An 18765-nucleotide genomic window follows, 5' to 3' on the forward strand; every position below is an offset into this window, starting at 1 on the left:
TTATTAACAGGAAAGAAAAAGCCGTCTATCTAGGATAAGATACGGTTAAATAAACCATCTTCAAAAAACTGGCTTCCTACCCTAGAATTCCTGAGAATGCTTGCAAATTTTAAAGCAGGAAAATAAATGTTAAAAACAAAAACAAAAAAACACTGTTAAATGCTCCCAGAGTTAGTCTTCATCTAAAATATATATTTATATGTATATATATACGCACTTTTTGGTCTTTTTTTAAGTTTTTAATTTTTTCCCTTTAAGCTTAAGATGGAAGAACATTTGAGCTTCTCATGTTTATTTTTACATATTTCAAATCCCTCATTATGTCTTGTAAACAAGAGGGGCTCTAGCACCCGGCTTTCACCGTAGTATCGTAAGGAACTCAACTAACCCATAGTGCAGGCCAAGGAACCAGCAGGCAGGAGGAGAGGAAGGGGGGGGGCAGGACACGGCAGTGGACAGGGTCGCCACGGGCTCGTGGGAGCCTCGGGACATGCTCCTGACCCAGGGCCACTAAGATTTCGCCTTCTGTAGATGGCTGAACACAGCTGCTCTCCACCTGGACATCACCACACACCACAGGGTTTTGCTCCACACACGGAGAGCAGGTGGAGGGGCTGGAAGGAGATGTTTTGTACAAGGGCAGAGGTGGAAGGGGCATGGTGGTGGTGATGAAAACCGGAGAGCAGGAAGAGGGCACAGTTAGTTTTCTACAAGGCATCCAATGGGACCGAACCAACGCTGGAGACTCAAGTTTGACCACCTACCCACAAAGGGTGCATAAAGACTTATATGAGCGAACGCTCACTTGAATTACGCATGTCAATCTCTTTTGAGGCTAGGTTTATAATCAACAGGGTAAGCCAGAGGACTACAGAATTCCCATTCTTTGTCTCATAAAACCACTTAAATGCAAATAATTCAGTTTTGCCTTTTCCTATACACACCCACCCACCCACCTACACACAGACACAAGCTAAAAGTCAAATACATTAGGCATTGTTGTATCCTTCACTGAAGATGCTAAAGAAAGAAAAACTCCCTTGTCCTCACTAGCAGCAAGTTACGGAGGACAGTAGAGGTCTGCTCCCACCAAGGGTTGGAATGGGCAGGTATTTGCTGGTACAGAATGTCGGCACTTTATGTTAAACAGTATAATGCAGACTGGGATGTCCACACAAGTGCTAGCACGTTACCGGCATACGTTCCCCTCCCCCCTCCCCACCCGCCCCGCCAGCCATCTGCTTTGTATAAAGGGGTACCCCTTCGGGTCTGCTAGAACTCTTCACAAAAAGCAGTTTGATACATGTTGATTCCAACATAAGTACATACATGTTGGTGATAACTGTGGATTAAAGTTGCCCCCTAGTCGGCCCAGAGTACTACTACATTGATGCTTTAAAAAAAAAAAAAGTCTTTAAATACCGAAATAAAAAAAGCAACATTACAAGGAAAAAAAAAAATAAAGAGGTCAAAACCAAAAAAAGGTGCAATACTTAAAAGTCTCTGCTAAGTTATACCTGCCTAAGCAAAACCACATACACAGGAAATACACAACACAGAGAAACAAAAGGAAACGCTTGAAGTACACACTGGTTTAAGAACATTCGTTAAGTAAACGTTTCTGTCAGTGATGGCCTGGTGCTGTAACACGCCACGGCCTGGCACAGGTAACGCTCAGCGAGAGAGGAGCAGAGAGGGAGAAGCTGCAGGTGCTTTCAGGAGGCTGCTCACAACCTGTTTGTTTCCGTTTTCGTAAAACGAAAAAGAGAACCAATGGAAACCTTTAATGCGGCATTACCTGACTTTCTGATGATTCCTCATACCTGATGACACAAGAAAGGGGGAACATGGTTTTTCTGCTTTTGAGACATGGCATTAAGTAAAAACTCTCTTATATCATCTGTTCCCATTCAGACTAACGGAAGAAAAACCTAACAGATATTCAGATGTGCCTGGTGGCCACGTATTTTAAAAAACAGAAATAAATAAACACACAGTTGCTCCAAGAGGTACCTCCTGCTCTCCTACTCTTTTGGACTTGGCAGTGCTCCAACTCTACTGCTAGGTCAAAAGAAAAGCAAGAGAAAACTCACTCAGGCTAATTTGCAAATGGAAAGGAGCTCCCTGCTTAAATCATTAAAAAGCACTCTGTTCATCTTAATGCAGCCCAACGGAGTTGCTTTAGTAAGCAGTGACTCCCCGTGCCTGTGTGTTCTGATAGTTTAAAAAAAAGAAATAATAAAATAAAATAAAATAAAAAGCAGATGGCCGGCCAGCCAGCCTGCAGACTGTCAGCAATGCAGCTTTCTGAGATCGAGTGGGGGAGGAGGGGGAGGACACGGGCGCGCACACACACAGAGACAGAGAGAAGGATGCACGCGAATGCACATGAACACACGTGCACACACATACCAGAACGAGCATGCCTGGGCAGTTACATGTGCCAGAACACACTGGTATTTATCAACCAGCCAATCACAAATTTTTTCTTTTTTTTTTTTTTTTTAGGTTTTGTGTTTTTGTTTTTAAAGTGAGGCTCCGTCAAGTCTTCCCCCCGCCACCCCAACAATTCTTTTGAATTCCCCTCCCTCCCAAACGTGGTAGACCTAAGGACGGAAACACACCCAGTGCAAACAAAGTTAAAAAGCTATTTTTTTTTTTCAGTATATATGTTTCTTAGCAACAACTTCCATATAACATGAAAAAAGTGAAAAACTAGAAACTAATTTTTTTAATTTTTTTGTGTTTAAATTTAAATGGTATGTGTACTTGCTTCACATTGTCTTTCTAGGTTGGCGTTCATGATTCAAGTATTTCAAGAGTGATATGTTCTCTTTTTGGATTCATATTCCAAACGAAAAAACTGAAGTTATAAGGGAGGCAACTATGTGCTCAGACAGTCTGTCAATGACCCACCTTTTTTTTTCCTCTCTCCGTTTTCTTTTTTCCTTTTAAAAATGTATTTATTGCAAGTTGAAAAAAAAAACGAAAAGGTCAAGTTAGTGCTGCTGCTGTTCCAAAAAAGGTCACGAGGTCAGAGTTGAAAGTTCTAAGTTCAGATTGAATCCGACCCTCCTCCCAGAAGGTCACCAGGTAGTAAGGGAGCAGGGCTGCCCATCCTATGGGGGTCTTCCACAGCTGGGACTCCCCACAAGCTAGAAGAATAGTTTGGGGGCCCCCACAATGAAGCGCCAGCAAGATCGGCCCCGCTGCCGCCGCCCGAGCTGCTCCACTGCCCGAGCCCTGTGGACCCACCGAAAAGATTCAGAGCAGGTCCGACGGGGTCCGACTGGGTCTGGCCGGTCTCCAGCGACTGCCAACCTGCGGCGGGTGCACTTGGGGTTGCTGCAGGTGTAGGCGGCTGAGCCTGTGCCAGAAAGCGGCTAACTTCATCGTCGGTGGCAAACTCAGCCAGGATGGTAGTGTTTCCCAACACACACCTAGGAAAAAGGGGAGGGAAAGAGCTATGGATTTGAGGGAATCCTACAGCATCCACAGGGACTGAGGGTTCTGAGTCCTCGAGAGTCAAAGTGTGCTCCTTTGACCAGCAGCTTCCACATCCCCTGGAAGCTTTTTTGAATGCAGAATCATGGGCCCCACCCCAGGCCTACAGGATCAAAACCTGCATTTTAACCAGACCAAGTGATCAAGAGGCACTGCTTTAAAGCAATAAGGTATCGCTAAATCTCAAGACATCCAAAGACTCCTAGAGGGTACCATGTATCAGTAATCTTTTGGTATATGGAATTCATATGTGGAGAAAAATGTCACCTCTCTTTTCCCCCATGGGAGGTGAAAGGTCACACCACAAGCATCAAGGTGACCCAGCTTTAGACATCTGGAGGTGCCGCTGCTCTGTGTCAGGACCGGGCTCACTGCCTGAGCCTCACCACTGCTCGCTCGCTGTTTGTAGCTTCTGCCGTGGCATCTGCTGGCTCCCAGTCTGACAGCAGCTGGGAGGGGGGATGGTCAAAGTGTGATCCAGTCCCACCTACTTTAGACAAAATCAGTGCTACGCACCCAGACCACCGTATTTCATCTTCACCAACAAAGAAGCCAAGGTAAGTTGCTAGATTCTATTACAAAAAGTGACAGTGCTTACGACGTTTCACATTCTTCTAAGTACTGGCTTTGTTTCATGGTATTTAAAATTTACTCACTGCTTCACGACTTCATAAATTCTTTGGTTTTGGAATTCTGATGAGTGGCCTATGCGATACACAGGACAATCCACCCTTAGGTAGGTAGAAAAGATCAGTCCCCTCAGAACCAAGCAATTGCTTACTGCCACGATGCTGTTTTTGTGCATGTTCTTGTGCATCTGTCTAATCAAGCAGGTGGCAGACTACTCACGTGTGCATCTTCATGCGTGTTTGTCTCAGTGAGCATAGGATGGGTACTCACATGTGCAGTGCGGTTTGGGCCTTGGCCGCCTCCTGTTTGGTGCTGTATCGGATCAGGGCGGTGCCCTGGGTTAGGTTCAGATGGAATGTCAGCAGTGGGCCATGCTGCATGCAGATGGTTCTCAACGTTGACCCATCAATCTGAGGGGTAATGACATTCATGAGATTAAAACCTGGAGGTGGGGTGTGAAGGAAACGAAAGTGGCCTTTCTACGTCGGAGAAGGAAAAGGACTTCTGATTTGTAAATAACGGTATCAGCACTAAACTCGTCTTGGAGAAAGGAAGGAGGAACTCAAAGCAGGAAAGAGTGCACTGAACAGAGGTCTTAAAGATGAATTTTAAGATATTCAAAGCACTGGGCTGGGGATCTAATGTGCCCATATTGGAAATAAAAAAGTCTGTAAAAACACAGCTCAAAACAAATCATACAATTCAACCTGCAGTCTCTTTTCCTTAAGAGGTAAACAAGTGAATGTGTGTTGATTTGTCAGAGACTTCAGAAAGCAGAAATAAGACGGCACGTGAATAAGAACTTAAGAGAACATGCCAAGTTCTTGGCATCATTACTAATGCAGTATTCTCTACTCCCCCAGTTAATGAGCTCACAGGGAGCAGAAGAGGAAGATACACACAAGACAGCACTGCTAGCCACACCTGATGGTTCACGATCTTGCTGGCTGACCTAGCTCGCGGACCCAGCTGGTGTCCTCTGACTCCCACGCTGGCCACCCCAGGGTGAGACTCTCTGCCTACTTCTCTGTGAACTCTGCTGCCCTCGGCCTCATGTTATCCAGACGCTCGTGTCCAGTGATTCGAGATAGTTTCTCTCACCCAGGACTTGGGTGGACAAATCTACTTATTCACTCTGATCAATTTATTTGTATCGCGATCTTAACTAGGTTGAGATAGGCTGCTGAGTCCAACACTGGGTTCATTTCTTTGGAAGGGAAACAGATTACTATCGGAACAGCCTTCAGAAACTGTTACTGGTGGCAGCCTTGCAAACACTGTGTGGTTTCACCATGGAAACCAGCAGATTCACCAGATTTCTTTACAGAAAATGACAAGCAACTATATGAGTGCGGCCTAAAGTACACCACAAGTGACCTTCCAGCACAGATGCCCTCTAAACAAATTTTAGGCAATGAAAGCAAATTTATCCAAGTTCCAAAGATTTGCCCTAAAACCTTCTTCTAAGCTATGATCGAGATTAGTCTATTAGGTAGTTTTGAGCTTTAAAATTAAACAATTCTTTTTAATACAAACACAGCCAACCCCTTGATTCATTTTACACATATATACAAATGTACTCACTATTTTCTTTTTTTTTAAGATTTTATTTATTTGACAGAGAGAGACAGCAAGAGAGGGAACACAAGCAGGGGGAGTGGCAGAGGGAGAAGCAGGCTTCCCGCGGAGCAGGGAGCCCGATGTGGGGCTCGATCCCAGGACCCCAGGATCATGACCTGAGCCGAAGGCAGATGCTAAATGACTGAGCCACCCAGGCACCCCTGTACTATTTTTTGTAGGATAAAACAGAAGTGAACAGCTGGTTAGGTTCCCCAGGTTCCTTTCAAAACAGCGTATCCATTACTGTCTCTCTCATCCTAACCATATATCCACCACACTGAGGGACAACTTTTAGAATGTTGTCATATTCTGGGGCGCCTGGATGGCTCAGTCGGTTAAGCGTCTGCCTTCAGCTCAGGTCATGATCTCGGGGTCCTGGGATCGAGCCCTGTGTTAGGCTCTCAGTGGGGCATCTGCTTCTCCCTCTCCCTCTGCACCCCCCCCCCCACATTTGTGCTCGCTCTCAAATAAATAAAATCTTTAAAAAAATATTCTAATGAGGCATATATAGTTTTGAGTATAGCCATATGAAATCGTCATACTTCAGTCAATTATTAGCTAAAAAAACCACCTGGGGCTTTTAGCTGAGTTGATATGGAGATTAAGAGCCAACCCAGACTCTTTCTCATGTTAACTCTATTTATGAAATCGCCTTTCTCCACATGTACCCTGAAATGCAAGCCCGGGTACACTCCCCACAAACAGATTCACTGGGCAAGCAAATTTAGGAGAAGCTGTATTTCCTCACAGAGGATCATAATACATGTTAGTATATTAAAGGGTCTAAGAAGTCTCATAGTGAAGAAACCTTGTTTCTTTGTTTAATCAAGTATATTTTCCAAACATATTAGGCCAGAGACCTATTAATATCCCATGAGAACACTCTAGAAAATGCTGGCTTACTAAAGTGTGCATGAATCCATTTATGAATTAAATGCTAGACAATTCATTTTATGTGTCAAACGGAGGGAAGCATAATTGACTCCTTTTAACAAGGTGTTGTAAAGGTTGTGCTGTCTAGTCCAAATAAAGGTCATGGGCTCAGTTTCAGTGGGTTCATTTAATCTCATTTGAGTGTTCGACATAGTACTGCTGCAAGTATGTCAGTTATCAAGCAAACAAGGTGACAGACAGAGTGGCTTGCGGCAAATGAAACCCATCACTGTAAAAACAACCCAGAGGGCATGTTCTGAAGACAGCAAATTAGTAATGCCATCTACAAAGAAGAGAATAACAGATGGAAAATTGAAAGCACCCATGTGGCATTTAAGCTAGGAAACTGAGAGATTCCTCCTACTGGCGAGATAGATGGTTAATTATTTATGAAGCATTACAAATGGTTGATACTGAGCCTTAAGCCTTGTTGGGCCAACACTCCCCATTCAGGAGTAGACTTCGAGCCTTTGGGTGGAGAGACCCACCCCTGCACATTGGGCCTTTCTGTAGCGAGCAGGAAATTAATCTTATCTGCCAACATTCCACACCTGAGTTTCCCTCTCTTAACACAATGAAGTCCTGTCTCGAAAATCACAAGGAAGCATGATTACCTGTGGAGTGAGATTGTGAAGAACCAGCCAGTAACTGGGACGAACTGAACCACCATCACTCCAGGTAGAGGCTGAAGCAACCAGAAAAACAATCAGGAAGAGCAATAAAAAAATTCAGAAAGCCACGAGTGAGAAACATCTTCACATAGCCCACATGTTTCTTCTCTCCTGTTATCAACTGTCTTCTCTTTTCTACCTCCCTCTGACCCCCTTCATCCTGTCACTTAATGGCCAGCTCTCTTCTCCTAGACCTTGAACCCTGTGCACTCTCATCTCACTGGTAAGACATTTTCCTCCTAATGTTCTCCCTCTGCTGGTCATTTTTACTCCATCAGTCCCTTGCGAGTTCTTGGATTTTCTCTGCCCTAGACTGACTACAGCTTTCCACTCAAGAGCTTTCCACTCTTTCCTCTACCACACTGCCTCTCTTGTGAAGATTTCATGTCTTTTTTGGTATTAACATGAGCTTGAACAACGATGCTCCTTTGGCGGATCCTCCTCACCCGAGGCAAGCCGTGAGTCCTGGGTCCCCCACCCCCTGACTGATCGGGGTGCTGTGCTGCTCCAGGGAGATGGTTTGGGGTTGGTCAGACCGGGAGGTGGGCGGGGCAGCGCTGTAGTGTTCCTCGAGGAAATATGGTTTTTCCACATCTTGTTGGAGAGATGAGTGGGGTTGTGTCCTATGGGATCTGGGGACCATGTTGATTTGTAATCAGGGAACTTTGCTATAAAGAAGAGAATATTAAAGAAGGGATAAGGTTAGATAGGTCATTTTTGTCAATATACATAAATTTTGTGTATACACATAAATAATATTCTAAAAATAGTTAAGTACACATTTTGAGAGTAGCAATACAAAGTAACATTGCCCTTTGAACTTATTAAATATAAAAATTTCAATGACTATTACTCTGAATTGACAACACATAAACTAAAGATTTAATATGATAACTAATTCTCTACTACTTTCTTAGCCAAACAGAACATGAAAGGGAAGATTAATTCAAGGGAAGTATTCCTAAAATCATTAGTCTTACAGACATAGTAGAATGTGAACCCTAGTAAAACTATTCTATAAATACTCACTGACTGAATGGAAAGTACACTAGAAATTTATACTTTTCTTGATCCAGATTATTAGCTATCAACATTCAGACAAACATTTTTTTATTTTTATTTATTTTTTTTATTTTATTATTTTTTTTTAAAGATTTTTTTTTTTTTTTTTTATTTGACAGAGAGAGAGAGACAGCGAGAGAGGGAACACAAGCAGGGGGAGTAGGAGAGGGAGAAGCAGGCCTCCCGTGGAGCAGGGAGCCCGATGCGGGGCTCAATCCCAGGACCCTGGGATCATGACCTGAGCCGAAGGCAGATGCTTAACGACTGAGCCATCCAGGCGCCCCACAAACATTTTTTTAAAAGAGTTTTTAAAGTAATCTCTACACCCAACATAGGGCTGGAACTTACAACCCTGAGATCAAGTCTCATGTTCTACTGACTGAGCCAGCCAGGCACCCCAACATTCAAACAGATTTTTAAAGAACAATCAACAAATATTTGCTAAGAGCTTACTACGCTTTAAGGCACTAAATCAATGCTGTGGGTAATACAAACATTCTCAAGAACTTCAAGTTCACATGGGAAGACAGAACAGATGAATAAGAGAATTGGTAACCCCAGGCATCATCACATATGTTCAATACACAGAGAAGACACTGCTCGGCCATCACTAAAGGCTTTGCAAAGACAGGTCTGGAAGGATTTACATAAATGGATGGGCTCAGAGACAGAGGAAAATATAGACTAATGTCCCATTTGAACTCTATCTGTACCAAATATGTTTTCCCCCAGTTCTGGCTGAACAATATTTCACAGGGGCAGAGGTAGAGAAGGCCAGAAAGGTAGGCTGGGGGCCGATGAGGATGCTACTAGATTGAGCATGTAGTGTTTAAACTTGGCTCTCATCCTGGGTGACAGTAAGTAGAATGGAGCAGAAGAAATGGATGGGAGATGTGGCTGTAGAATGCACCCCCTGGGAGATAGCTAAAACATTTATTGAATGGAAAGACTTAGGAAACACAATGGGGGGGGGGGGTGCAGAAAAGTATACATTCAGTTTAGATACCTCTGAGGTGATTCTTGGGTAATCTATCAGGTGAATGTCCAACTATAGACAAAAAGATAAAACAGTTCAACTGAAGACGTGGGCAGTTACTGGAATGAAAGAGCTGGGTTGAAAAATAAGTTTTTACATGTAAAGGACGAAGTCCCACAAAAGTATAATGTAGGGTGGTGGTTAGAAACATGGATTATGGAGTTGGTGCCTTTACACACTCGCTCAGACCTGAGGCAAATTATATCAGCTCTCTGAGTCTGAGTTTCTTCATCTTCAAAATGGAGAGAAGGCCAGGACCTGCTCCCAGACTTTGGTGAAGGTAAGGTAAGAATTCATGCTGAAGGCTTAGCATGCTGCCTGGTCTCCAGGAGCATTCAATAAATGACAGGTTACTGTGACCCTGTCTATATGACACAGACGTGAAAAGAAAAAGAAGACAATTTGTAAGGCAGTTAACCTACAGTGTCTTAAAGAGTAGCTGAGGATTTGTTCCATTTGCTTTTGCTTGGACACAGAACAGAAGCCTTAATGACTTTAATGGCTTGAGGTCTAACTTTTGCAAGACCAAGGTGCCAATTACAAATAATCTCTCTACCAATCTATGAGGCAGCGTGTAGAGTGAGTGACTTCAAAGCCTCTATTATATCCATTAAGCTTTTATTCCCTATCGTCTAAAAAAAAAAAAAAAACACCACACATATGCATAAGGAATAACAAATGTTATTGGTAGAATTAATTAAGGGCCTCTTTTTTCCCCCTTGGCCATCTGCCTGCAGCCTTTGTCTATAAGTGGAAGGATCTGTTTGTAGAAAAGGAAGCCATAACTGGCTACCTTAGGAGTAACAACCTGGACTTCCCTGGTTCTTCCCATGGCCCATGATTCCTTCGGCAGACTGGTTCAAGAAAAGCACTTGTGGCACAAAGATTTAACCTCTGCCCTCTCAATACCCACAAGGCTCCCTGCAATTATGTCACCATCTGCCCTGTCCTAAAGCTGTATGTCTCATCCTGTCTGTGCCACCGGAAGCTCCTTGAGAACATGGCCAGCGGAAGAGGTGTGCCCCCATCTAGGCTGACCTAGCCATTCAACTTCTGTTCAAGTCCTCCCTAAGAAATAAACGCCCATTTCCTTTGTAAAAGGGAACCTGATGGAAAAGTGCCAGCCAAAGGGAAACAAATAGGTCAGACGGTACCTGAAGTGCTATGAACGTTGCTAAAGGAGTTGTCAGAGGCACTGTAGGGCCAGGCACCAGGTGAAGGCAGCGAGGTGTTGAGGGAAGAATTAGACCCTTTGGGAGACAGAGGAAGAACAAGATGAAAATACTGCAGACAGACATCAGTATCACCAGTGAAACCTTAAGTACTGTATTTAGCCTTTGATGGAAGATTAAAATATACTAAAAAAGTATCCAAAAAACCCCTGAAAAGCTACATATTTGTATGTTTTCTGGTTAAATTATTAGATTATTAGCAGGTAAAAATGAAGCCACAAATTGACAGATACAAAAATGCTGGGTATTGAATAAACACAAAGGATGCCTCACTCATTTACCTGTGGTGTTATCCCGCAGAAGTTGGTGGTCAGTATCTACAATGGGAGATGTGGCTGTACCCCCCAGCACACTTCCTGGGGTGACATAGGGGTCAGACTCAGGGTCAATGTTTTGGATACCTTTCCATGGCACTCCTGGTTGGAATTCTGAAACAAGGAGAACAAATATTAGAGGTAGGAGGTTGTTCAAAGAATGATAAAAATCAAGTCAGGTTTTTGTTTTTTTTTAAGTTTTATTTTTAAGTAATCTCTACACCCAATGTGGGGCTCAAACTCACAACCCCGAAATCAAGAGTTGCAACGTTCTTCTGACTGAGCCAGCCAGGCGCCCCTCAAGTTAGTTTTTGATACAAGGCATAGATCTGTGAAAAGAGGAACACTGAATCTATTTCATCTCAGACTTTTATCGTAAAATTGAACACCACAACTCAGCCCGAGCAGGCACTACGCCAGCACCTCTGTGTTACCAAGCATGTTGACTTGGTTTCTCTGTGGCTCTGAGCCAGAGCTGTCTGGTGTCTGGTCCTGGTCGTGGCTCTTCCTGCTCCCAGGGAAGATCGGGCCTGAGGGCAGCGAGGGCAGGGGTAGGTAACCTGGTGCCCATGAGAACTGTCCAGGCATTCACAACAAGAACTGGGAGAAAACCAGGGTTGGAGATGAGTGACTTCTCCCATTTATTTCACTGGAAATTGGCTCAGATGCATGAAAGGAAACACGATACAAGTGACCACTATTATGTGGAACACCCAGGGACAAAGAGCAAGAATAAGCTGGCTTATCAATGAGAAAGCCTAGAATACGTGTGTTTACAACTTTTTTTATTGGTTAATTTAAACTGTATTTAAAGCCATGTGATAGGATTAACAAGCTTTTGTTTTCCTAATCATGATGGAGAGCAATACAATATTATACACAAACAATATGCATTATATGAACCTGCTTTAATGGAAGGAAATTAAACATATTCATATTGCAAATATACCTGTATAGGAAGAGGTTTTAGAAAGACATATACCGATTTTTAATTTTTGCTTAACTAAACCTAAAATTTTTCTACAATGAAAATAGATTACTTACATCAAAATAAAAAGAGAAAAAAGTGAACAGTCTCATTACACCACCACTGCATACCTGGAACCTGACAATAAATACTTGCTTCATGAATAAACAGGCCAATTAAATGGACATTTCAGAAGATCCCATGTTACAAGGCATCCTGTGCACGGACAAGTGCTAAGTCCGGCTCCCACATCACCTTCCTTGATCTCCAAATTCCATTCCTCTGACTTCCTGCAGCTCGTCTATGCCTCTGCAGTATTTATCACAGTTACCTGCCTTGCAGGTGATCTGTGTCCACACCTTATCTTCCTGACTGAACTCAATGGAGCAGAGACCCCATTACTAATGCGAATTTCCTATCTTTCCCAGAGCATAGCACATGACTTGCTTTTATCAGACAACAGTTACTAAATGAGAAAACAAAATGCATTAGTAACTGGCAAAAGCAATCTGTTCAGAACCCAAAATTAAGAATTAAAAACAAATGATACACCAGAAAGAAAAAAAAAATTGCCTGGACAATACCTGGAGGCCAACTGGCATTGCTGGATTTACTTCCGATTTTATTTGTTGGTGGAGATTTGGCAGGTAACCAGCTATCACCAGCAGGACCCGTATGGCCACCCAGTGTGTCACTCGGGATGATATCAAACTGGTTGTACGGTGACCCTCCTCGAGTCTTACCAGGGGCCACGATAGCGCCTGAGGAGAGAGAGTGGAAATTAGTTCACACCCAGAAAGGATTCCTATGAACAGAACTCGTCAAAGCTCTTACTCGGCAGAAAACAGTATTCTGACGTTTATGCAGTAAAAAAAACGTGCTGGAACGAGAGGTCGCCCTGGACAGCCAGTATTTAATTCACAAACAGGATGAGTAGGAACGATCCACTTCACCGTCCTGAGCCTCTTGGGTTCTCACCGAGGCACACAGCACTGTTCTCATCCTTGAATCTTCCTTTCAATCTTAGAATTCCATGGTCTTAAGAAATTAATGAAACTTTCATCAACAACGAATCATACTATTATCCCCAGTTTCCATACCAATGACTCAAGAATGAGAAATAGGAAAAACACTACACAATCTGCAGTGCACAGGCAGTGTTCTCATGACACTCTTGTACTGACGTGCCCCCCCCCCCACCCCCAGTTCTTCAGTGCTGATCAGACCCAGGTTAGCTGGAAGAAGCAGTGTAAACAGAGGGAGCCCACTGGAGAGAAACGCATCTGCCATTGCTCTGAATTCCAAAGCCATGAGATGGAATTCCCGCCTACGGTCTCTGCCCGCACAAGATCGACAGGGAACTGTGCAGTCCTGCGACCCGTGGCCCCACACAGGAAAAACAACCAATCCTTTGTAACTGTCTTCCCGACAGCATTTCGGCAGTTCCGTCTGTGCCCCTTTTATGCATTTGCGATGCTACAAGGCAGGAAGAACATTAAAAGCTTAAAAGTTCTCTTAACCTAACTAAAAATGATCTTCACTTTCAATAAAAATTGGGGGCCTCTGGGAGATACCACCCTATTTATTTCTCAAATGAATTTTACATGCTGCATTGCGTCACCTGATCTACCCTTAGGATGCTGTTCCTAAACAGATAAAATTATTTCCAGGATGATGTATTAAAATATTTGTGTAAATATTGATTAAAGTAATCTGCTTGGGTTGGCCCAGCAGGAGTATTATCAAATCCACCTCCACGCTCAGCTAAGAAGTCATTTGCATTTCTGGAACCACTGACAGAAATCTGACTCAAGGGCACATTACAGGGAAGTCGCAGGAAATGAAGCGCTCAATTACTGTGGGGATTGCTAAGGAAATGGGGAACACAGTATCTATAAGCTCTGAAAAGGCAAGTGGATATTTAAACTTCCAGATATCCTCTCGCATGACACTCTGTATTTATTATCGTGCACCTATCATGTCTTTAGGGACAAGGAGACCTGATGAATTACCAGCCTAAAGAAGCAGGGTAAGTGCCCAAAGCTACAAATGCTGGGCTTGAATTATTCAGTCTAGAGATAGATTTTATAGTTTCAATAAATCATTCTTGATTTTGTGGCATGAAATCTTAGGGAGAGCAGGGAAGAGCTCCATGTGGCCATTTTACTGTCTCTCGGATAGACACATTCAAGAGTGGTTTATAAAGGAACCCTGAAAGTTTTCAGACCCATGGGGCTGAGGTCTGCCAGGAAACTGCGGCAGGAGGAGCCCAACACCCAGGTGTATATACTTGGATCTCAGGCTACAGTTGAGTCCAGGTGAATTACTGTCCAATGATATAAACATTGAAACAAAGGTTGAAGGAAGGTTCTAAGACCTTTTATCTGTTTTACAGGGACATAGAGAGGCATTTACAGAGAACAATGGAAATGAAGAGCCCACCATTCACAACCAAAGCCTGTGATGCCCCTCAGCTGTTGTCCTGCAGACACTATAATGCATTAAGAACAAGAAAGCTAAAAAAACAAAACAAAACAAGAAAGCTTTGTGGAAAGTTCAAATCTCATGTACTATTAGTCATCTATCTTTTGGAGACTAAAGTGTTTGAATAATCAACATGGTATATATTTGTTGGGATCTCTTAAACCTCAAAAAAAAATGCGTTTTGTTCTCTCAGCCAATATATTAGGGTTTCATCCTAATGGGTACTCAAGTTCACTGCTACTGCTCTCAATCCCATTACAGGTGGGCAATTTTGCTCCCCTTAATTACAACTAGCATTTTAAGTTTCTTATAATTTGAAATATACATAACCCCAATCTTCCTCTCTTAGGCGATCACTGGATTTGGAGGAAAAACGAAGAGATTAAGAAAAAGCTAAAGATTTGTGCTTTAAAATAATTTTACAGGATACATCATCAAGGTCCGTGAGGGCCATACAGCTCCAACTCGTAAGGCTTTGCTTGCTCTTACCATTTTTGTGCATATTGGCTTCCTGTGTGGCTACAGAGGGCAGTCCCTCCATCATGGAGGTCCACTGTTTAAAGCGAGACTCTGTTCCAGCCTCCTTCCCACCAACCATGCCATAGTCCATGCCACCAGAGCTGAAGCCTAAAACAGAGAAGCACATTTTACATCTTCCTATATATTTCAAATATCAGCATCCAAGAGATCTGAGGTAGAACCAACCAAATGATAGCTTCATTTGTCATTTAAAGACTAATTCACAAGAAATTTCTTTACTCAGAAACAGAGATTTTGATTCAAAATGCTCATCCTGGCTCTTGCTTGCTAAAGAAAGCAATGACTCTTTGTGCAGGTGTGAAAATGTGCAGGACTGCCATAATTGAGAGCATCACAGTGCACAGCGCACCTGTGCCTTCACTTATTCATTTAGCTAACGCCTGTGCTAGCCAGAATGCTGGGGCCAGGAATTCGCCAACTCAGAGAGCCAATCTCCACACATCAAACTGATAATGGTAGAACAACAGCCACAAGGTGTGGTGAGGGTGTCTGGGGCCAGAAAGGCTTTGCAGAAGAAGGGACATTTGATTTAGGGCCGATGGCAGGTATGCAAGTAAGTCAAGGATACCAAGTACAAAGCTCTGATTGATGACCATCTGGTACATTTAGGGAATGAGGAGTTCAGTGTGACTCCAGTGCTTGGTTAACCATGGATGAAGTGAGGCAGAGTGACAGGAGATGGGGGAGAAATGAGGAGTTATGTCCTGTAGGGTTCTTTATGTATCAGGCCAAAGACTTTGGGCCTTTTTTCTCTAAGACAGGAGATAAAGAAGTTTTTTAACAAGTGAGAGAACGAAATCTAAGTCTGTATTTTAGGGAGCGCCTGGCTGGTTCAGTTGGAAGAGCAAGCAACTCTTAATCTCAAGGTCATGAGTTTGAGCCCCACACTGGGTGCAGAGATTACTAAAAATAAATAAACTTAAAAAAAAAGTCTGTATTTTAGAAAAAGAACTGGCAGTACAAAAATGGGGTACATGGAGGTCAAGGCAGAATGTAAGAGATTTGAAAGAAATCTTTATGCGATGACGAAGCCTGAATAGGCAATGACAGAGAGCTTCAGAGTTTACTTTGCCATGAGCCCCAGGTAGGCCTCAGGTGTCAGGCTTTTAGCACGAGTGTAGGTGGGTAATGTCTTCCCATTGCACAGGGCTGGACAGGTGAGAATCAGTATGAGAGGCTTGCTGACGGGGGTCTCACAGGTCCCACCATCCACTGTGGGTCAGAATGTACTTAACATAAAAAGTAAAATGAAGCACGAAAATAAACAAATGAAACAGAGGAGAGGAAGAACAATGAATAGCCAGAGTAAAAATGAGGATGGACTGCAGTGAGTGTAGAACAGCCATCCCAGGGAGGTGAGCAGGGGTCCCACAATGTAAAAGCTCAGGCAGCTGCAGGAGTCAAAAGCCCGTCTACTGTTACTTGAGAAGATGTGCCACTCCAGCTAGGCCAAGCTCCTCGCTGTACCCACTTGCCTCTCTGACCATCTGGTGGTGCCTCAATGACTCTGAGGTTCCACTTAATCCAAATCCCATGAGGGCCCAGGCCACGTTCTCTCCCTGTGCTTCTGAGTTGTCAGAGACAGTTTTATAAATGCATAATAAATCCATTCCTAACACCTTGACCTATATTTAAAATGTTGCTATTAATATAAAGAAAACTGCTCCTTCACACTGTAAGCAACTTTACTAGTCCATGTGATTACCTGGAGGGTGGGGGTGGGGAGCAGAAATTCCTGGAATAAGCTGGAAATATTTCATATTAAATGATTTTTTAAAGAAGAAGAGTTTAAGGTATTTTCTTTTCTCTTATGTAGTTGAAATGAGACTGGAGGATAGCAGGGTTGAAAGGAATAAGGCCTTTCTCTGAAAGAAACTTTATTTATTATTATTTTTTAATTTTATTTATTTATTTGACAGAGAGAGAGATCACAAGTAGGCAGAGCAGCAGGCAGAGGGAGAGGGAGAAGCAGGCTCCCCGCTGAGCAGGGAGCCCGATGCGGGGCTCGATCCCAGGACCCTGGGATCATGACATGAGCTGAAGGCAGACGCTTAACTGACTGAGCCACCCAGGCGCCCCCTCTGACAGAAGCTTTAATGGCCTAAGTGGGTTACTCCTTGGGCAAGTAGCACCTCTGCCTTTGACAGAGAAAACCAACCCAAGGTGCCTGGATTCCAGGCTATTCGAAAGCTTGGTTCCAATCATGGAGGAAGAGCTTTTGAGAATAACCTAGGATTCTGGTGAAGATTAGAAAGAATGTGAGGATTAGTAAGAAGATAAAGAATGATTCCTTACACATTTCTTTTTTTTAAAGATTCCATTCATTTATTTGACAGAGAGAGAGATAGCACAAGCAGGGGGAATGGCAGAGGGAGAGGGAGCAGCAGGCTCCCCGCTTAGCAGGGAGCCCAATGCAGGACTCGATCCCCGGACTCTGGGATCATGACCTGAGCTGAAGGCAGACGCTTAACCAACTGAGCCACCCAGGCGCCCCCACATTACTTTAAAGATTCTTTACAATTGCTCTGAAATGTCTTTAGAACCCACAGTGAATTACAATTATTTAATTTCAGCTGCTTAGAGTCCTTTTGTGACATGTGAAGCGTAGAAAATTAGTAAGAGTTCTACATATCTTAGGATGAGGGGACAGTTTGGGCAGTTCCATCTGAACCTTAAGTGGGCATCTTTCTCGTTAGAAACTTGGGAAATCAACACCACCAAAGCATGGCAGCATCATAACTAAGTAACAAAGTTTGGTAAGGAAACACCCAGAGGGATGTGAGGAGAACAGGAGATAAAACTGCCTTGAAAGGTTTAACCTCCGAACCCAAAACCAGGAGAGGAAGAATCAGTGCAAGGCTGTACATGGTTCTGTGTCTTTCTTCGATGCCCCGCAGTAACCGGCACGACTCACAACCTCTACACTATTTGTGAGCTGCCACACCTCAAAGCCCAGCAAAGTACGGACCTTTTTGTCCTTGCTACTTCACCAAAACCACACTTCCTCGGTCCACCAAGCGGCCTCCCTGTAATTCTCCAGCTCACCAAACAGAACTTGAGCTCCAATCAAACAATCCTTCCGTTCAGTTCAGTGCACACTCACGGAAAGCCTCATTAGTGCCAGGCTCTGTGAGGAGCTGAGGGACAAACAGAAATAAGACATGCCCCTTGCTCTCCTAGGAACTCATTTCCCCAGTACATCCCTTTTACCGATCTTATCATTCCTACAAATCCAACCCTTGGCCTCCCTTATCTATCCTGGCCAGAATTACTTTCTTTGCCACGCATGCTGTTTCACCGTCTATTTATTCATCATTACTGCTTGGCTCAGTGTCACCTCCTTGAGGAAACTGGGATTTCCGCTTTCACGCTCTTTGTCTATATTAGTTCTTTCTTTCCTGCTTTTCCTTTTACTATAGATTAAAAAACAAATCAGTGCTTTTATAATGATAAAAATATATTATAAAAGAAACAGATCACCCACAGTTGCCCATTTAACACAAATATTCTTTTTTTAAAGTAATCTCTACCCAACATGCGGCTCAAACTTACAACCCTGAGATCAAGAGTCACATGCTCTACCAACTGAGCCAGCCAGGTGCCACCAAATTTTGATAAATTTTAAACATGAAAAGTGAAATTTTATTGGAAATACATTTTCTTTTTCTTTTTTTAAGTAGGCTTTTTTAAGTAGGCTCCACACTCAGCATGGGGCTTGAACTCACGACCCTGAGATCAAGACCTGAGTCGAGATCAAGAGTCAGATGCCCAA

General features: G+C 43.3%; 1 protein-coding gene across 1 annotated transcript in view; it reads right to left on the reverse strand.

Moving 5' to 3' along the window:
• Positions 1–2453: 2453 nt before the first annotated feature.
• TNRC6B (trinucleotide repeat containing adaptor 6B) overlaps positions 2454–18765 on the reverse strand; it is a 181493-nt gene continuing 165181 nt past the window's right edge. Inside the window, exons 18-25 of the mRNA XM_044915319.1 lie at positions 14943–15080; positions 12554–12730; positions 10970–11116; positions 10611–10706; positions 7805–8026; positions 7302–7372; positions 4405–4544; positions 2454–3440 (exon numbers count right to left, since the gene is read on the reverse strand). Coding sequence (XP_044771254.1) covers positions 3056–3440; positions 4405–4544; positions 7302–7372; positions 7805–8026; positions 10611–10706; positions 10970–11116; positions 12554–12730; positions 14943–15080 — 1376 coding nt within the window. The 3' untranslated portion in view covers positions 2454–3055. The remainder of the gene's footprint in view (positions 3441–4404; positions 4545–7301; positions 7373–7804; positions 8027–10610; positions 10707–10969; positions 11117–12553; positions 12731–14942; positions 15081–18765) is intronic.

This window comes from Neomonachus schauinslandi, chromosome 5, assembly GCF_002201575.2.
Source record: "Neomonachus schauinslandi chromosome 5, ASM220157v2, whole genome shotgun sequence".
NCBI lineage: Eukaryota > Metazoa > Chordata > Mammalia > Carnivora > Phocidae > Neomonachus > Neomonachus schauinslandi.